This window comes from Oncorhynchus kisutch, linkage group LG28, assembly GCF_002021735.2.
Source record: "Oncorhynchus kisutch isolate 150728-3 linkage group LG28, Okis_V2, whole genome shotgun sequence".
Lineage (NCBI taxonomy): Eukaryota > Metazoa > Chordata > Actinopteri > Salmoniformes > Salmonidae > Oncorhynchus > Oncorhynchus kisutch.
The window spans coordinates 46963350-46982381 of NC_034201.2; the positions used below are offsets into that span (position 1 = coordinate 46963350).

Genomic DNA, 19032 nt, shown 5'->3' on the forward strand with positions numbered 1-19032 from the left:
TAACTCTGGGTCTTCCTTTCTTGTGGCGGTCCTCATGAGAGCCAGTTTCATCATAGTGCTTGATGGTTTTTGCGACTGCACTTGAAGAAACCTTAAAAGTTCTTGACATTTTCTGGATTGACTGACCTTCATGTCTTAAAGTAATGATGGACTGTAGTTTCTCTTTGCTTATTTAAGCTGTTTTTGCAGTAATATGGACTTGGTCTTTTACCAAATAGGGCTATCTTCTATATACCACCCCTACCTTGTCACAACAAAACTGATTGGCTCATAACGCATTAAGAAGGAAAGAAATTCCACAAATTAACTTTTAACAAGGCACACTTGTTAATTGAAATGCATTCCAGGTGACTACCTCATGAAACTGGTTTAGAGAATACCAAGAGTGTGCAAAGCTGTCATCAAGGCAAAGGGTGGCTACTTTGAAGAATCATAAATATAAAATATATTTTGATTTGTTTAACACTTTTTTGGGCTACTACATGATTCCACATGTGTTATTTCATAGTTTTTGATGTCTTCACTATTATTCTACAAAAACCAAAAAGCCAAATATATAACTGCGGTTGCTTACCAAGAGTACATTGAATGTTCCTGAGTGGCCTAGTTACAGTTGTGAACTAAATTGGCTTGAAAATCTTTGAAAACATGAAAACGGCTGTCTAGCAATGATAAACAACCAACTTGGGGCAGATTTGGAAGAGTACAAAAAGAGAAATAATTTGCAAGTATTGTACAATCAAAGTGTGCAAAGCTCTTAGAGACCTACCCAGAAAGACTCACAGCTGTAATTGTTGCCAAAAGTGATTCTAAGTATTGACTCAGGAGTGTAAATTAACTATGTAATTAATTTTCAATAAATTTGACTTTGTCATTATGGGGTATTGAATTCAGACTGTAACAACAAAATGGGGAATAAGTCAAGGGGTATGAATGCTTTCTGAAGGCACTATAACAATACAATTAAATGTATTGAAAATGAAGGCACATATGTAAACTAAATCCTTTAAAACATTATACATACAAACTTGTTTTTAATTGATACAGATTTCTGGTACCAAATTAATCTGTTAAAAAGTGCACCTTGGAGATTTAGGCTTGTGATTATACAGAAATCCTATAAAAAAAAACTTAGCGAAAATCATACTAGACACTTAAAAAAAAAAAATAGCATAATATATGACTTATGTTGATAATGTACACCTTTAAACTTCTCAGGAGCAGGTAAAGTACAACCAATGGGATTTATATGGGTTAAAGTGAATATCCTGCAATTCTACACATTTTTTAAAATTAAAAATGTGTAAAAATTATAATAATAATATTTTGAGTGGACTAGTAGAGTCAAACATTGTATAATTGGTGGAGTACTGTGGATGCCAATATCCCGGTCTGCTTCCCAGGCCCATGACGCCTAGGGTTCAGTACATTAACAATATTACATTGTATTACACACATCAACTTATTACAGGGATTTGCTTGGCCAAAAGTAATTTAATCTGGTAGTAACATTCATTTAATTTTTTTTTTTTAAATGTAAAGCAAAACAAATATTTTTGGTGCTGGCAGCAGACACCCTACACTACCTCCAGGGACCTGCAGTGGTCCTCGGACCCCACTTTGAGAACCCCTGGCCTAGGGCAGTGCTCTAATGATTCATTCCTACTGTAAGATATAATTACATCATTAATGTGCATTTCATAAAAATGATTAGGCCTACACATTATAATGAATACATTTTTTATTTGAAATAGAAAGTTGTACAACAATCGTGTGACATATACAGGAGGAACATCTACAAGGTAACTTTGTCAATAAACTTGGCCATCTTGATATCCCGTTTGGACAATCCTCCACAGTCATGCGTAGTTAGTGTTATCTGGACCTGAAAACGAGAGAGAGTGGAAAAAAATAAAGTACGAAGAATATTTTATTTGACCTTTTATTTAACTAGGCAAGTCAGTTAAGAACAAATTCTTATTTTCAATGACGGCCTAGGAACAGTGGGTTAACTGCCTGTTCAGGGGCAGAACGACAGATTTGTACCTCGTCAGCTTCTGGTTACTAGTCCAACGCTCTAACCACTAGGCTACCCTGTTTTCATATGACATATGACATATGAAAACAAAACAACTAAATGTTCCTCTAAACAAGATCATAATCACAGGTACTGCATTACAGTGCTAGAGGCGTCACTACAGACCCTGGTTCGATCCCGGGCTGTGACCGGGAGTCTTATAGGGCTTAGCATCGTCCTGGTTAGAGTTTGGCCGGTGTCAGGCCGTCATTGTAAATAAGAATTCTTTCTTAGCCGACTTGCCTCGTTAAATAAAAGGTTGAAATAATAACCTACACATCCATATCAGACTACGCATCCAAGTCACATCATGTGTTTTTTATTTACATTTTTTCAGAGCACAGTGGAAAGTATTGTGAAGGCCCAAAAACCTGTAGACACTTTAATAAAGAGAGGATTAATGTTGAATTCTTCTCAGCGCAGTTGGTCTGCCACACAGTGACTCAGTGGCTAAAGCTTTAATGCCGAGAGATTTTCAGGGGCACCGTTTTTGTCATATCAACTGCGACTTATTTCTACACGAGGGGGAAAATACACTTATTAGCAGAGATTTTCCTCAAGAAAATGTCTGAATTACTGTTGAAAGCTACTGCTTTCGCCCCCTTGCTCATCAGTTTGACTTGTGTACGATGGCCCCTGAAACATAAGAAAGCCCTCCCTGTAGTCTAACAATTGTTTCACGTGGCAAATTCAACTCTAGCAAATGGCAGTTTGTGAAGGATATCAAACCATAGCTAATATAAAATATGTATTCAGCAGTTCAACTCTTCAAAATAAGGCAGAGTGTCACTATACCTTGTTATAAACGTTGAACCACTCTGGATGGTGGTTCATCTTCTCTGCTTGCAAAGCCACTCGGGACATGAAGCCAAAGGCCTAGGTGAGGGAACCAGGAGAAAACAGAGTCAGTAAGCTGCTGGCCTCACGCTTTCTGAAATTCAGGAAGAACCCCCCCCCACACACACACACACACACACTCTCTCTCTCTCTACATCTTTCTCCATATTTCTGGTGGCATGTGTGCACTCCAATCAGAGTCATGCATGAAGGGAGTGATTATAGTTTTTCTAATCTACAAAGAAGGGTGTAATCCCTCGCTCCGCACCGTGTTCCCACTGTGAATAAATCAGGCAGAGCCATTTCAGAGCAATTTCCCACTGCAATCTCAATTAAGCCCCTAAATACTTCCTCCTCAGTTAATTACATAAACGCCATTGTTTACAGGCCATCTCGGGCAGCCAGATCTGTAGCTCCACCCACCTACTGACATGACAGGTGTGTCTCAAATGACACCCTATTTCTTAGGGACCCTGGTCTAAAGTAGTGTACTATATAGGGAATAGGGACCCTGGTCTAAAGTAGTGTACTATATAGGGAATAGGGTGCCATTTGGGAGGCATCCGACTAAGCAGAATCAGAGAGAGAGGAAGTCACGTTTAGTCTTTAGTGTGTTGTAACCAATTTGGAGACCTCCTTTTTCTCCCCGGCATGATGTAACACGATCGGCGAACTTGATCAAATTGGTTATCAAGGAAACCATCTCCTGATCAATTTAAGTAATTGGCATATTCCTGCAACTTGACCCCTTGGCACCAATTTAGGTTTGCAGTCAGTCTGCTTTTTGTCAACTCTCATTGGCAATAATGGAGATTATTAAATAGGCTGCCAGGTCAGGTGTTGTCTAAACATTTCCCTCCCTGTGCTAACCAGAACTAATCTGCACCCTGTGACTGACTGACCAGTCAGTCACAAAACCCGACCCTAGGCAACAGTGACTAGGGTCGGGTTTCAATGACGGACTCTTTTGGCATAGAGAAACTACGTCACTACCTACTTCACCACCTTATCCGCTTGAATTAAATACTAAATAGTAGCTATCAAGATGGAGTTTAGATTATTTACTGATGGCTCGTGTTTGCGTCAACTACCTTCACTGCAAAGTTTTGTCCTGCAAAGTTTGGTTTCGAATCTCAATGTTTTTGGCATGTCTGCCTCATGATTTGTTGAGAGACTATCTAGAATTGTTTTCTCCCTCATCGACGTAGACAGTGACGTACTGTAGATTCTCTATGCCAAACGAGTCCATCATTGAAACCAGATCTTAGTCACTGTGTTGCCTAGGGTCGGGTTTTCCCAGACTAGTGACTGACAAGTATACAGTAGGTAACAGTCAACCGTGATCATGTTCATTATTTCTTAACTAAGTCTAGTGTTCCTTTCAATGACATTCACTGAACACTGAGGAGTATTTCTGTCTGTAATAAAGCCCTTTTGTGGGGAAAAACTCATTCTGATTGGCTATGCCCTCAAAAGGCCCACCCATGGCTACGCCCCTGCCCATTCAAGCAAAACCCATAGATTGGGGCCTAATTTATTTATTTCAATTGACTGATTTCCTTATATGAACTGTAACTCAGTAAAAATGGTTGCATATTGCGTTTATATTTAAAATATATATAAAATACGTGACCTTTTTGTAGGCTATAGAATTGGGCCTGTGTGTGTACAGGTATGTTGTAAGTTCTGTGGCAAGGAGGGAGGTCTCTTAGGGCAGTAGAAGAAGGGTGCGTCCCAAATTCACCAGAGCGATAGGGTTCCTGTACTACATAGGGGAATATAGAGACACGGCCCAGTGTGGTTTAACCAAGGTCACCCAGAGGTCATCCCAACACCCCTCGGACAAGAGAAGGCACAACCCTCAGCTCCGACTGACACCAAAAGGTCAAGAGGTCAAGGACTCTCCCGCTCTGGACCCGTGTGTTGAACTATCACGAAGCCTACCATCGGAACACACAACGCACCGGCCTGTTGGCCACACTACTACGGCCCACAGACGAGCTGTCAGTTTCTGCTAATTTGACGTGACACAGCACAGACCCCCATCTCAAATAATCCGAAACACCCAACAGACGGGCCAGTGGGCCCTGGTTCCCCACGCACCGCTTTTTGACTGGCATTTTTGGGCTATTACCGCCGTGATTGTCATAAAACACTGGATGAGACCATTTGACGTCGGAGAGCTTTTCCCTCGTTGCGGCCGGGGCTGAAACACAGCTCTAGCTTCAAACACATGTGCCTGACATTTACAGATCGTTTTCCACCGCCTCGCGGTCCAAGGCTTAGGGACGCCTGGATTCTCTGCCAGGAGTAAGTGCATGCAGATTGTGCCACTCACCCCCCCCTCCCCACCCGCTCCTCTACTCTCTCTCTCTGGTGATTACATTACCCTCCAAGACCCATCAACACTAACGCTAGCTTCAAAATGTTCATAACTCCACACACACACACACAGACAGACACAGAGAGAGAGAGAGACACAGACACAGACACAGAGAGACCGAGAGAGAGAGAGAGACAGAGAGAGAGAGACACAGAGAGAGAGAGAGAGAGAGAGACAGAGAGAGACACAGAGAGAGAGAGAGACACACACACACACATAGACACACAGACACAGACACAGAGAGAGAGAGACACAGAGAGAGAGACCGAGAGAGAGAGAGACAGAGAGAGAGAGACAGAGACACAGAGAGAGAGACAGAGACACAGAGAGAGAGACAGAGACACAGAGAGAGAGAGAGAGACACACAGACAGAGAGAGGTCACAAACGGAATGATGGTGCTGATGACCACACCCCCTTTACATTTCCCCTCCTCTAGGTCGGAAGATACATTCCATTGCCTCATAATTGGCTTCACATTGGCTCTCGATGGTACAGTAGTGAGTCAACACTGTGTTGTTGTCAAGACCTTCAAAGGACACATGATCCATACTAATCCCATGGGATTAACGTTCATAACATCAAACTTTAATATTTCATGAAAATAAACTTAATTCTATAGCTCTAACAAAAGGTGCAGCATACCATATGAAAAAATTATAATAATTTGGTGAAGCAAATATCATATGGAACAAATGTTCATTAAAAAACGTCAACTCCTATTTATGTAAGGTGTCGTGTAATTGTCTTCTACTTACAGGGTTAACAGACGCTCCATAACTAACAAGTCATTGGCTCCTCCTCAATAGACAGCAAACGTCATGGCCAGCTTGTCTTACCAAGACTGATAGGCCGATTATCTAACCACCTCCGCTTGGGCGCCACACCTCGCAGGTCCCCTCCGGCCATTTCACAACACGAGCAGCTCATATCAGATCAATGGAAGGATTCCTGCAGTTCCCAGGGAAAGTGCCATTTCATTTTCGAGACGACACAGGGGTGGGGGGGGGCTGTACTCCACTGAGCAGATTAAGCAGATTTAGTCGTACGAAAACTTACTCAATACAAACAGAGCCCATAATAATGAGAGGGAGAGGCTTGAGAGAGATTTGGCAGAGAAGGAGGCAGGGAGCACCTCTCAGAATATAAAAACAGGGGATCCGCTCGTACGGAGTGGATCTGGGGGATATCTCAGCCTCGTACAGAGTGGCCCTGGGGGATGTTGAGGGAGCTGTGCAGAGTGGACCTGGGGGATGTTGAGGGAGCTGTGCAGAGTGGACCTGGGGGATGTTGAGGGAGCTGTGCAGAGTGTCCCTGGGGGATGTTGAGGGAGCTGTGCAGAGTGGACCTGGGGGATGTTGAGGGAGCTGTGCAGAATGGACCTGGGGGATGTTGAGGGAGCTGTGCAGAATGGACCTGGGGGATGTTGAGGGAGCTGTGCAGAGTGGACCTGGGGGATGTTGAGGGAGCTGTGCAGAATGGACCTGGGGGATGTTGAGGGAGCTGTGCAGAATGGACCTGGGGGATGTTGAGGGAGCTGTGCAGAGTGTCCCTGGGGGATGTTGAGGGAGCTGTGCAGAGTGGACCTGGGGGATGTTGAGGGAGCTGTGCAGAGTGGCCCTGGGGGATGTTGAGGGAGCTGTGCAGAGTGTCCCTGGGGGATGTTGAGGGAGCTGTGCAGAGTGGACCTGGGGGATGTTGAGGGAGCTGTGCAGAATGGACCTGGGGGATGTTGAGGGAGCTGTACAGATAGTCAGACAGATAATATCCTCTGGAGCTGAAATGTAAATGTCTTCCACTCACAGCTCATGTCTGTGACCCAGGACAACCACAGATACAAACAAACTATTTATAGGTATTTTCTGATTTTATTGAACAGATAAGAGGCTGGCTGTGGGGAAAGACAGCGAGGTTGTGTCAATGGGCAGTAGGCCCGGATTTGAACCTACGCCAACACTGTAGACGCGTGTGCCGTAGGCGGAGGCTGTGGCATTACCGCTAAACCAGCCAGGCCAGAGATCGATAGCTGTATCTCTATGGAGACAACCCTACGGGACAACCAGGCGGCCGGGCCTCCCTGATATTACATAGAAGCGTCTAGACATGCCAGTGATTTAAACCTTTACCAATGGCATCGCCTTGTTGACAAACACACACACACACACACACACACACACACACACACACACACACACAAAAAAAAGTTTGTGAACTTTGAACTTTGTCTCATTGGCTGAAAATAAAGAGAGAAGATTTCTCATTCCTTAGCGGTTTGGCAGCAGCTCCTTCTGAAGAGAGAATCATCACCAGCCACCTTGTAAGTTTGAAAATAACATCCATTTGGCTTTAATGCGTGGTTACAGCTTTTATAGAGAGATTCTGGGGTCATGTCCCATATGGCACCTGATTCCCCCCCCAGAGCTCTGGGAAAAAGTAGTGCACTAAATAGGGAATATGGTGCTATAGTAGTGCACTAAATAGGGAATAGGGTGCCATTTGGGATGTAGGCTTGGACTTTTATCAAGGCTCGGAGATAAAAGCTTAGACTCCTTGGTGGATGAAAGAATGTTAAGAGGTTGATGGAATGTGTCATTGATTTAACTCCAGGTCACAGGTCATGGAACAAAACGATATAGCTACTGCCTATGTTGCCTCTTAAATTCAGACATTAAAATACTGTCATTTGTATCCATCTGCTTCCCACTCCTCAATGAGAAACAGATGACTGTTAAATTATTATTATTCTTTTTTTAAATCAAATCAAGGAGTTTAGATTTCTAAATATTAATGACTACAGCTATACAATTTAAAAAAAAATGCACATACTGTATAAATAATTATATGAGCATCGAAATATAACAAGAGACATTTCCACATGAGACCGTTTTGGATGCCAGTCAACAAGCACTGCTTCAGAAAAGGGATTCCAATGTTCAAAGGGATTCGATTTTTCTCCGGCTTGACAAGGAAAATAACTCACATTTACTTCTCTGACTATTACAAATAAGAATGTGCTGTACCCCACTCTCTGTAGATAAATTACTACTGGTTTTTGTTACAGCATTATTTATGACAAGACTTCCACTTGCTGCTGTAATCAAAGTTAATAAACATGTTAACTAAAACCCCACTGTCTTGTTTATTCCTGATTGGCAACTGTGAGTGGCACACAGCCTTCACTGTTCTCCACTGTCCATCCTCTCCGTTTTACACATGAATTGATGGGTAAAATACTAGCTCCCCCCAGAGGACAAATGTGGAAGGGATCCCTTTATGGAAAAGGGATGTGTGACTCATTAAAAACTCATGGGGATCTGATTTCGTCAAGCCCATCACTTGGAGATAAGTGGCAAATGGAAATCAGCCAGCAAGTCACTCTTCATCCCCCTCCGGTAAAATGCCCTAAAGAGCAGCCATGAAAAAAAACTAACAACACAAATTGTGAAAATATATAAAGAGAAAAGAGGGAGAACAAGGGAGGGAAAAAAATGGACGAGATGTCAAATTGGAGCAACTGAAGCTCGTCCCTATTCACCATGAGGCACAAACAAGGAACAGGGAGGGAGGGAATGTTGCAAAGCGGGATTGTTTGTGGTTTCCGAAGCAGATGAAACATTTTAACCAATTTGATTGTTTGTGAAAGAAATAATTCTGATCAAAATCTCAATTGCTGCCAAATGCCCCTCTGGTCTGCCTCATGTTAATGTGTTGTGGCATGTGGAGTAAGAGGAGAGGCTTTAGAGCCAGAGAGGGAGATGGAGGGGGGTCAGAGCCCAGCCTGGGACTTCAAAAGCAGCAAAGTGTAAAAACAGAATATGTTAGGGGCTAAAACAGCTAACCACTGGATCAACGTCCGCTAAGTGGCCTTGAGATGCTTCACTTTACATCTGGAAGAGCAAAAAGAGACAAATTTACAAAAACTAAAAAATATATAAAACATGGACCTTGTGAAAAACACAACTTCACATTTCCATCTTCTTGGTCCTTGGTTTGAAGGGAGCAGATGGATTTTTAAGGTCACTCTGCTGATTGAGATACATGCATCTTGCACTTGTCCAAAATATTTTTTAAATTCATTCCTTACTCATTGAGAAAATGTTGACTCACAAGCAAAGGTGTAAAAAAAACAACAACAACAACCTAAAGAACAGAGGCTACTTATCTAGTATGAGGTTGGAAACAGGAGAGCGTCATTACACAAAAAGTACCTCACACACCTGTAGGCCGTCATTTGTAAATAAGAATTTGTTCTTAACTGACTTGCCTATTTAAATAAAAGGTTACATTTAAAAAAAAAGATATATATATATATATATATAATTCTCTAAGGGATTACACACTCCAGACAGGACTGATTGAAAAAAAGGGGGGGAGGGGGCCCAAAAACCTGTCCCTCCCTCACTGCACCTGCAACCAATCAGCTACAAAATACACATGAATTTGTCTGTTTCCGATAGTAACTATTCCAGCCGTCTTTCTCCTGATCCTCCGGTAACAAGTCTGAAGTCCACCGCCCCCAAAAGAGCAGTATAACAGGACTAGGAAGTCACTACCTTTAGTGGAGGGAGGGAGAGAGACACACACACACACACACACACACACACACACACACACACACACACACACACACACACACACACACACACACACACACACACACACCCTGTACCAAACTAAGCGGGATATCGCACTCCAACTGTCTCTACAGAGCTCCTCTACTACAGATGTCATGGAAGGCGTAACCATGACTTTTATTAACTTCTACTGGCAGGGGGAATAGACTCATAGGTGTAGCAGCGGGTGTCACCTGCAGTAACATGTGGAGACGGTGCTATTCCATTGGCTGTAAGGGTAGCTGCCAGTGTACCCTTCCCTACGGAAACGCAGGGCCATTTATATATGTATATTTAACATTGTGAAAATAACAGTGGATCATGGAAATATTAACAGAACAAACAAAAAAATGTTTACATCCTTCTCCATGCAATGGGACATTCACTGCAATGGACAGGGGGGGGGGGGGGGGGGGGGGGGGCGTAAGCTGACATAGTTGTAATAACATTGACCCTGTTCCGTACAGCAGTGGGGTTTCTAACATACTGACCTAAAACTAGGCTTGGGGGGGGGGGGGGGTCAGAATTAGGTTGATGGTGTTGACTTTATTGTTAAGAGGATGAGGGTGTGGATATGGGGGGGGGGGGGGGGGGGGGGTTAGAGGTCAGAGTTCACACACCTGATTAAAGGTTTTGAAGTGGAGCTCTTTGTAGATGGCATCCCGCTCCTCCACCTCTACCCAGCCAGTAGCCTTCAGCTCCATTAGCAGCTGTTCTCTGTCAGCTGGGGGCAACCAGTTGGGGTCTCCAGACTGAAGGGACAACAGAGAGAAAAGACAGTGGCTGTATATAGAATCATGTGTAAAACGACATCCCTTTAAGGGACCTCTCGGGTGCATTCAGTGAAGTTAAAATGTTCCACAATATTGCATATAGAAATGTAACGAACGGACAGATCAGTTCAACACAATACATTCTATATGGCCAGTGGGGGTCTCCAGTAGGCTGTCACTGTAAATAAGAACTTGTTCTTAACTGACTTGCCTAGTTAAATAAAAGGTACCCATTTAAATTAAATGTAAAAAATTATACGAGCATTCTGTTACGAAGTTCACCCCTGAACCCTGGTCTGACCGATTTCATTAGGTGAAAATCAGTGTTGTAAAGTACTTAAGCAAAAAAATACTTTAAAGTACTACTTAAGTAGTTTTTTGGGGAATCTGTACTTTACTATTTATATTTTTGACTTACTTTTACTTTACTACATTCCTAAAGAAAATGTTGTAATTTTTTACTCCATACATTTTCCTTGACACCCAAAAGTACTCCTTACATTTTGAATTCTTTGCAGGACAGGAAAATTTTACAATTCACACACTAATCAACAGAACATCCCTGGTCATCCCCACTGCCTCTGATCTGGTGGACTCACTAAACAGAGAACATCCCTGGTCATCCCTACTGCCTCTGATCTGGTGGACTCACTAAACAGAGAACATCCCTGGTCATCCCTACTGCCTCTGATCTGGTGGACTCACTAAACAGAGAACATCCCTGGTCATCCCTACTGCCTCTGATCTGGTGGACTCACTAAACAGAGAACATCCCTGGTCATCCCTACTGCCTCTGATCTGGTGGACTCACTAAACAGAGAATATCCCTGGTCATCCCCACTGCCTCTGATCTGGAGGACTCACTAAACAGAGAACATCCCTGGTCATCCCTACTGCCTCTGATCTGGAGGACTCACTAAACAGAGAACATCCCTGGTCATCCCTACTGCCTCTGATCTGGTGGACTCACTAAACAGAGAACATCCCTGGTCATCCCTACTGCCTCTGATCTGGAGGACTCACTAAACAGAGAACATCCCTGGTCATCCCTACTGCCTCTGATCTGGAGGACTCACTAAACAGAGAACATCCCTGGTCATCCCTACTGCCTCTGATCTGGAGGACTCACTAAACACACATGCTTTGTTTGTAAATTATGTCTGAATGTTGGAGTGTACCCATGGCTTTCTGTAAAAAAAAAAAAAATAAACAAGAAAATTATGCCATCTGGTTTGCTTAATATAAGGAATTTGATACTGAAGTATATTTTAAACCAAATACTTCTATAATTTTACTCAAGTAGAATTTTACTGTGTGACTTTTACTTGAGTCATTTTCTATTAAGGCATTTTTACTTTTACTCAAGTATGATAGTAAGGTATTTTTTCCACCACTGGTGAAAATTATCAGATAATGGTTGGTTTAATACGTCTGCCATCGACCAGCTGAGAGGTATAATGGTTATAACCGTTTTTCCCTGTACATTCCCTAATCTTTGAGTAGTTTGTACCAGCCAGTGTATATTCAATGACATTATGGGGAACATAGCTACTATTAGCAGTGCAACAGGTTGCACGAGAAAGACCCATAAATGTAACTCAGCTATGTCACTACACCACCTGCTGGAGAAAATAAAGTATGACGTGCCCTTTAGCCACTCCCCCTTCTTCATGACGTACAGTATAACAAAGGTGAAAGTGTTACATTGTGGAAACACAGTGATAGTCAAGCTCTTCCACGATAAAGATATATTGTTGTCAATTTTTTTTAAACGGTTGCACAATGACACATAAAACGCTATCGCGGTTCTCATTTAAATCGTATTGGGACAGTTGCAACTGTCACGTTGCAAATCTAACGATGCTATTTGCTGCCATGTACTCAACGACTACTAAATGAGTATTAATAATGTTATCGACCCAGCCAGCAGCACTTACCATTTTGGATATATATCTGGGCAGTAGTACGTTGCCCAGTCTCTGATATGCACACGGCCATACACTGCTAGCCCTGAGAGTAAACATTAACCCAGGCATAACATTTGGTCAACAGATCTATCCTCTTGCCCTGTCCCCGCTCACAAGTAGTCAACCTAGCATTTAAAAAATGTTCCACTAGATAGCACAGCCACAAAGTCAAAATATATCGTCAATAATTATACAATTAAAACGTAGCTTTTTGTTCTTAATTTAAGGTTGTGGTTAGGCATACGGTTAGCAGTGTGGTTGAGATTAGGGTAAAGTTTAAAATCACATCAAGAAGATTTTTTTGTTTTAATTGGGCGGGGTTTGTGACTTTGTGGCTGGGGGAACTAGTAGCGACCATTTAAAACGGTGGCTGCCTGTGAGGTTGCCTGATTTAAATAATAAATTAATAAATAAAACTCTATTGTCCAAGTCCTTTTAAAATTGCAGGTTATTTCAAGTCATAATGTAGGCAGGATTTTAAGAAGTACTCTTAAGGAGCCTACCGTTACTCCTTAACGTCCAAGGACCTTATATGTTATTTTCAGAGGAAGACTGTTTTTTGCAGCCAAAACAGCAAAATACTCAGAATCGATTCTCAATTACGATACGGTTCTAGAAACATCAAAATCATTTCATATATGCTAAATATACAGCTACTGTGTACAGTTTTAACAGGCGTTATCATAGTTGCAGACAACATTTTTCAGTGACAACACGTTCCTGGCGGCCTTCCGTTACACACAGGTGTTAGCAACATGCTAGACAGCTAATTAGCACAGGTGTCTTCCGTAAACGCGCTGTATTATGGATATATGGGAACACTAATCCTATAAAAAAAGTTTGTATTTATTTAACCTTTAGGTATTTTTTGTTGTTGTTGCCTCGGACATACAATATATGGTCCTTATGCTTCCAAACCCTTAACGCAAGCGCTGCGTGTTGTTCAGACCGAGCATCTGGGCTCTTATTTAATTTGACCCTTATTTTACCGGGTAAATAGACGAAGAACACATTCTCATTTACAGAAACGAACTGTGTAATAGTTACAAGGGAGGAGAGTGATGAATGAGCCAATTGTAAACTGGGGGTGATTAGGTGACTGATGGTATGAATTGGGGCTCTTACCATAACACACCTAAGTCCAATGACTCTTATGTGTAATGTAAATGAAGAGTCATGATCAAGGGCTAGGTTAAACCCTGCATTTAAAACATGTTTAATTTGACACTTTTAATCACAACACCATCAAAACAGTTGCAAATAAACAGCATGTCACGCTGATTCATTGAACATGTGTGTTCAAACATCCAAGGGGTAATTCATTCAGCAAACAATTATGTATATCTATATCACAGTAGCTATGTTACAGCGAAGCCAGCAGTTAACACCGACAACCATCAGGACTGAGCTGGCGCTGTGTCTTGGGCCGTCTCCAAAATCTGGGTCTGTATTCGTAAAGGGTCTCAAGTGTATGAGTGCTGATCTAGGATCAGGTCGTTCCAATCTTATTCATTATGTGCTGAAGCAAAAACCTGATTCTAGATCAGCGCTCCTTTATCTGTGACACTTTCTGAATACATGTCCAGGTTTACCACACTTTATGCCCAACAACTCTGACGTTGAGAGGAACTTTTATTCACAGGGCTTACAGTCTCTGGGTTGTAAATATTAGTCCTGGTGCTCATGCTCTTGGCCTGGGATGAGCCAGCGGATGCTGTCAGTCCGTAGGATGGCATAGGTGGTAAAGCCGGAGATGAACAAGATGGAGAACACCAGCAGCCAATCAATACTCTTCACTGGGACATTGGGAAGAGGTCCAGATAAATCCTCCTCTGTTACATTCTGATCTGGGCTCACTTCGAAACCTTTAAGAGATAGATTTAAAAACACTTTTAATGAATACCAATGACCTGTCTTTCAAATATTGGAAGTACATTGATGAGAACAAGCAGATGAGTCCCCAAGTTTACATTCTGTCAGGCAGGGGGAAATGCATCAGATGGGCAGTGCAGGTAAACTAGATTTTTCATGTTTTTTAAAAAATGGTCGAAACTCAAAAATGATGATCGTTTCCTTTTTGTGTAAGTACTGTTTGAAAATGGGTTTTTTTAAACGAGGAAAGTCAGTTAAGAACAAATTCTTATTTTCAATGACGGCCCTGGGAACAGTGGGTTAACTGCCTTGTTCAGGGGACAGAACGACAGATTTCTACCTTGTCAGCTCGGGGGATTTGAACTTGCAACCTTACGGTTACTAGCCCAATGCTCTAACCACTAGGCTACCCTGTTCGGGTGGGATGGAACTTATGGCCCACATCATGATGTCACAATGTGGTTGATTATAATAGACCAATGACTGTTCATCTGGGTAAGGGGTGGGCTCTAGACCATCCTATCAGCCGATCAGGGCTGTAAATATCTTAAAATGTGTTTACTAACGCCCACACAATCAGACTGAGAATTTCAAGGGCCAAAGTTGGCTGATTAAAATAAAATGATCAAATTTATTTGAGTTATTTTCATTAAATAAAACAATGATTCATAAGCAATGATTAAAATATATATATATTATAAAGACCGCATGGGGGCTTTAAGGCTTACCACACCAAATCAAATTGTATTTGTCACATCCGCCGAATACAACCTTACCATGAAATGCTAACTTACAAGCCATTAACCAACAATGTAGTTCAAGAAATACTGAGTTAAGAAAATATTTGCTAAATAAACTAAAGTAAAAATAAAAAAATAAAAACATTAAGATTACAAAACAATAACGAGGCCATATACAGCGGGTACAGGTTAGTTAAGGTAATTTGTACATGTAGGGATAAAGTGACTAAGCATAGACAATAAACAGTGAGTAGCAGCAGTGTAAAAACAAAGGGGGGGGGGGGGGGTTAAATATGAATAGTCCGGGTGGCCATTTGATTAATTGTTTCAGTCTTATGGCTTGGGGGTAAAAGCTGTTAATGAGACTTTTAGACCTAGACATACTAAATGATAGGGAACTGATGCCTCGTTGCATTTGTTTACACACCTGTCTGATTAGCTATGAAAGACACCAGAGTCTCCAGGGTTCTGTCAGTCTGGTTGAATCTGGCCATTGGTTTCACACCTTGAAACAGGAGGATGTTGGGAACTGCTACAGTTCCAAACCTTGTGGAGAGACTGGAGAGAAACACGTTACAGAAAGAAAACGTGTTATTGTTACGCTCAACACAACGACAGAAAACTAAAAGTGACCTTTCTCATTGTGTTGGATACAAATGAGGACATTTTGATACACTGGTACAGAGCTGCCCTCCTGTAGGTTTTAACTCCAACCCTGTTCATGGAGAGCTACCTTCCTGTAGGTTTTCACTCCAACCCTGTTCGTGGAGAGCTACCCTCCTGTAGGTTTTCACTCCAACCCTGTTCGTGGAGAGCTACCCTCATGTAGGTTTTTACTCCAACCACGGCTGTAACTAACCTGGTTCAGTTTATCAGCCAACTAAATTGTTAGAATCAGGTGGGCTAGTTTAAGGTTGGAGTGAAAACCTACAGGACTAGTTCTCCAGGAACAGGGTTGGAGTGAAAACCTACAGGACTAGTTCTCCAGGAACAGGGTTGGAGTGAAAACCTACAGGACTAGTTCTCCAGGAACAGGGTTGGAGTGAAAACCTACAGGACTAGTTCTCCAGGAACAGGGTTGGAGTGAAAACCTACAGGACTAGTTCTCCAGGAACAGGGTTGGAGTGAAAACCTACAGGACTAGTTCTCCAGGAACAGGGTTGGAGTGAAAACCTACAGGACTAGTTCTCCAGGAACAGGGTTGGAGAGCCCTGCACCGGTGTAAAGTATTTTGGCAGTTTACCTGCTATGCTGGGAGGCGTCCAGTGCCAAGAAGTGCATGCCGGGGAAGACACGGGGCAGTGCGTTGAAGTGAGGTGCCAGATTGGCAGAGAACTGGCACCAGGTAGTGAAGAACAATACCAGAGAGCATTCTGTGCCGTTTACATTCAGGAACTCCATCAAGTCCTGTAGGGGGGGGGGGGGGGGGGGGGGGGGGGGGGGTGTAACAGGTTATCTTTGAGGTCTATGGCAGGGGTGTCTCTATCAGATCCTGAATGGCTGCAGTGTGTGCCAGGCCTTTGTTCCAGTCTCGACCACACCATGATTAGTTCAATCAAGCTAGGCTAGAACAAAAACCTACACAAACTGTTGCACTGTTCCAGACACCCGGGGATCGGGTTTCAACCCCTGTTTCAGGCACATCGGGCTAGGGAGTATTTAAGGCAGTGGGACCTACTATTTCAGGCACACTAGTTCATGTCATGATGCATATAGTTAAACAAACCCAGACATCTGATTACCTGTGAGGCATTTAGGACCTGCACTGTGAAGTTGTCCACCCCTGTTATGTTCCTTTTATCACAGTTGACTTTGTAAGTCTTTGTAGTTTCTGTGGAGTTCTGTTCTTCATTTGTCATGGCGTCTACGTGGACCATCCCCAATATGACTGGTTCCATGGGTTCTGAATTCTTGGACTCCTCTTGGGTCAAAGGTGAGGGACATTTTGCCTCATCGTCGCAGAGTGGCGAGAACCCTGTCTGAAAGTCTTTCACATTCTTGGGGATCAGTGACTCGATTCCTGCTGGGTTGACAGGTAGTTCGGTTCCCATTACCGCGTCTGCGATCTCTGCAGTCTTGTACTGCCTCTTTGGCTGAGACTCAAGGTCCTCCATTCCCACAAATTTGGGAATATTTTCCATATCAGAGCCCACATCCTCAGAGAACTTGAATTCTGGTATTTCATCATTCTCTGTAAATACAACAGGTACATATTATTATATAATTTCATAAGTTAACTGTAGAAACAACATTATGAAATCAACCTACTAGATGTGTTCCTGTTGGTTCTAATAATTAGACTATTAATCAAATGAATACACAATCACTGTAGACGAGGTAGAACGAATAAGAGCCATCATACACATGTTGACTGATCCAGCTTGCATGTGCTTGCTTGTCAAATACGACCAGAGATTTTGGAATATGTTTCGCCTCTTCCTCTCTGACAACCAACTAACGTTACTAGCGCTAAATGGTAACGTTAGAACATTTTGACCTGCACAAGATACTGGGAGTAAACATGTACCTAACGATGTAACAACAAAAAATAGCTAAAGCTATGTGACCAGGTACCATTTTGGACTCCTTTACACAAGAGCATGTAGTAAGATAGCTAGCCTGTCAACTTTGCTGGCTTTATAGTTGAAACTAAACAGTGAACGTTATAGCTTGCTCGCTAACTAGCTACATTAAAAACAGCTAACAATACCTAACTGCTGGCGTCCCCTTCTCTTACCTTGAGCTGTTACTGACGATGCTTTCTTTATTTCAGAAACATAAATCGTAAAACATACAATACATGTCAACATGAGTCTACTTGATATTCTGGACATAATTACTATTAGCTACAACAATATATATAAGTTACGGGCATTTATGATAAGTGGAACCAATGTTGTGAGTCGCTGTCGGGAATATCAAGCGATGCACTACAGTAAAAAAAACTTCCGGGTCAATAGATAGAGATTGCGCATGTTTGATATTGCAGCTGATTTGAAAGGCGAGTCGAGACTGACTGATCTGCAAATCACCTTGCACCATAAATAATTACTCAATATGATTTGTAGATCAGTCAGTCACACTTTTCCCATGTTACATCACGGGTTTGATGATCTCGAACATTGCCAATGACAGAGTCAAAGACAAGTTCTGACAAATGACTGTATGGTTCTGACTCACAGAGAATGTTGTTTATTTCACTTTTGTATATTATCTACCTCACTTGCTTTGGCAATGTTAACACATGCCAAAGAAAACCCATGCCAATAATGCCCATTGAATTGAATGATTAAAGGCCTCTAGTGGCCAAAATACCGTATTGGCTGTGGTATTAGCAAATACTTAAAAACTAACCCTCATTGTTCTATCTGTGGTATTAACACGGGCAGCGCTATTGAGGGCTTCCACCATGAAATGTAGTCAACTGGGTAGGACTCCCAACTTCATTTGCTGATCCAACCTGATAGAGTCATGTCCAAATGGAGGTTGCATCAGTGGCGCTAGACACCATAACGGGAAGTATACAGGGATGCATTCTTATCATACCATCTTCGGACCATAGAAATAGAACGAATAGAATGGCCTTGGAACCTCTAACCCTGGCAATTTGACTGTTAAAATCATGGGTCTATTCACAATGTCTGCCTGGTATTGTAACGCTATAATTTCCATGGTAATGTAGAATGTTCATTTAAATGATGCTAACTGATGTGGCTTATGCAACGGAATGTATTCTTTGCAATGTCAGTTGAGTTGTTTAAAAAAAATCACA

At 42.3% G+C, this 19032-nt stretch overlaps 2 protein-coding genes across 2 annotated transcripts; both read right to left on the reverse strand.

Moving 5' to 3' along the window:
- Window positions 1-1726: 1726 nt before the first annotated feature.
- On the reverse strand, window positions 1727-12798 carry LOC109873021 (pterin-4-alpha-carbinolamine dehydratase 2). The gene is made up of 4 exons (XM_020464503.2): window positions 12619-12798; window positions 10529-10660; window positions 2873-2953; window positions 1727-1885 (listed from the first exon to the last, which is right to left on the reverse strand). The coding sequence occupies exons 1-4, from the start codon at window positions 12715-12717 to the stop codon at window positions 1796-1798; spliced, it is 402 nt and encodes a 133-aa protein (XP_020320092.2). The 5' UTR covers window positions 12718-12798; the 3' UTR covers window positions 1727-1795.
- A 1038-nt stretch (window positions 12799-13836) lies between these two features.
- Window positions 13837-18210, reverse strand: txndc15 (thioredoxin domain containing 15). The gene is made up of 5 exons (XM_020464669.2): window positions 17998-18210; window positions 17003-17451; window positions 16504-16667; window positions 15688-15818; window positions 13837-14513 (listed from the first exon to the last, which is right to left on the reverse strand). Exons 1-5 carry the CDS (start codon window positions 18092-18094, stop codon window positions 14317-14319), a joined length of 1038 nt encoding a protein of 345 aa, XP_020320258.2. The 5' UTR covers window positions 18095-18210; the 3' UTR covers window positions 13837-14316.
- Between the last annotated feature and the right edge of the window lie 822 nt (window positions 18211-19032).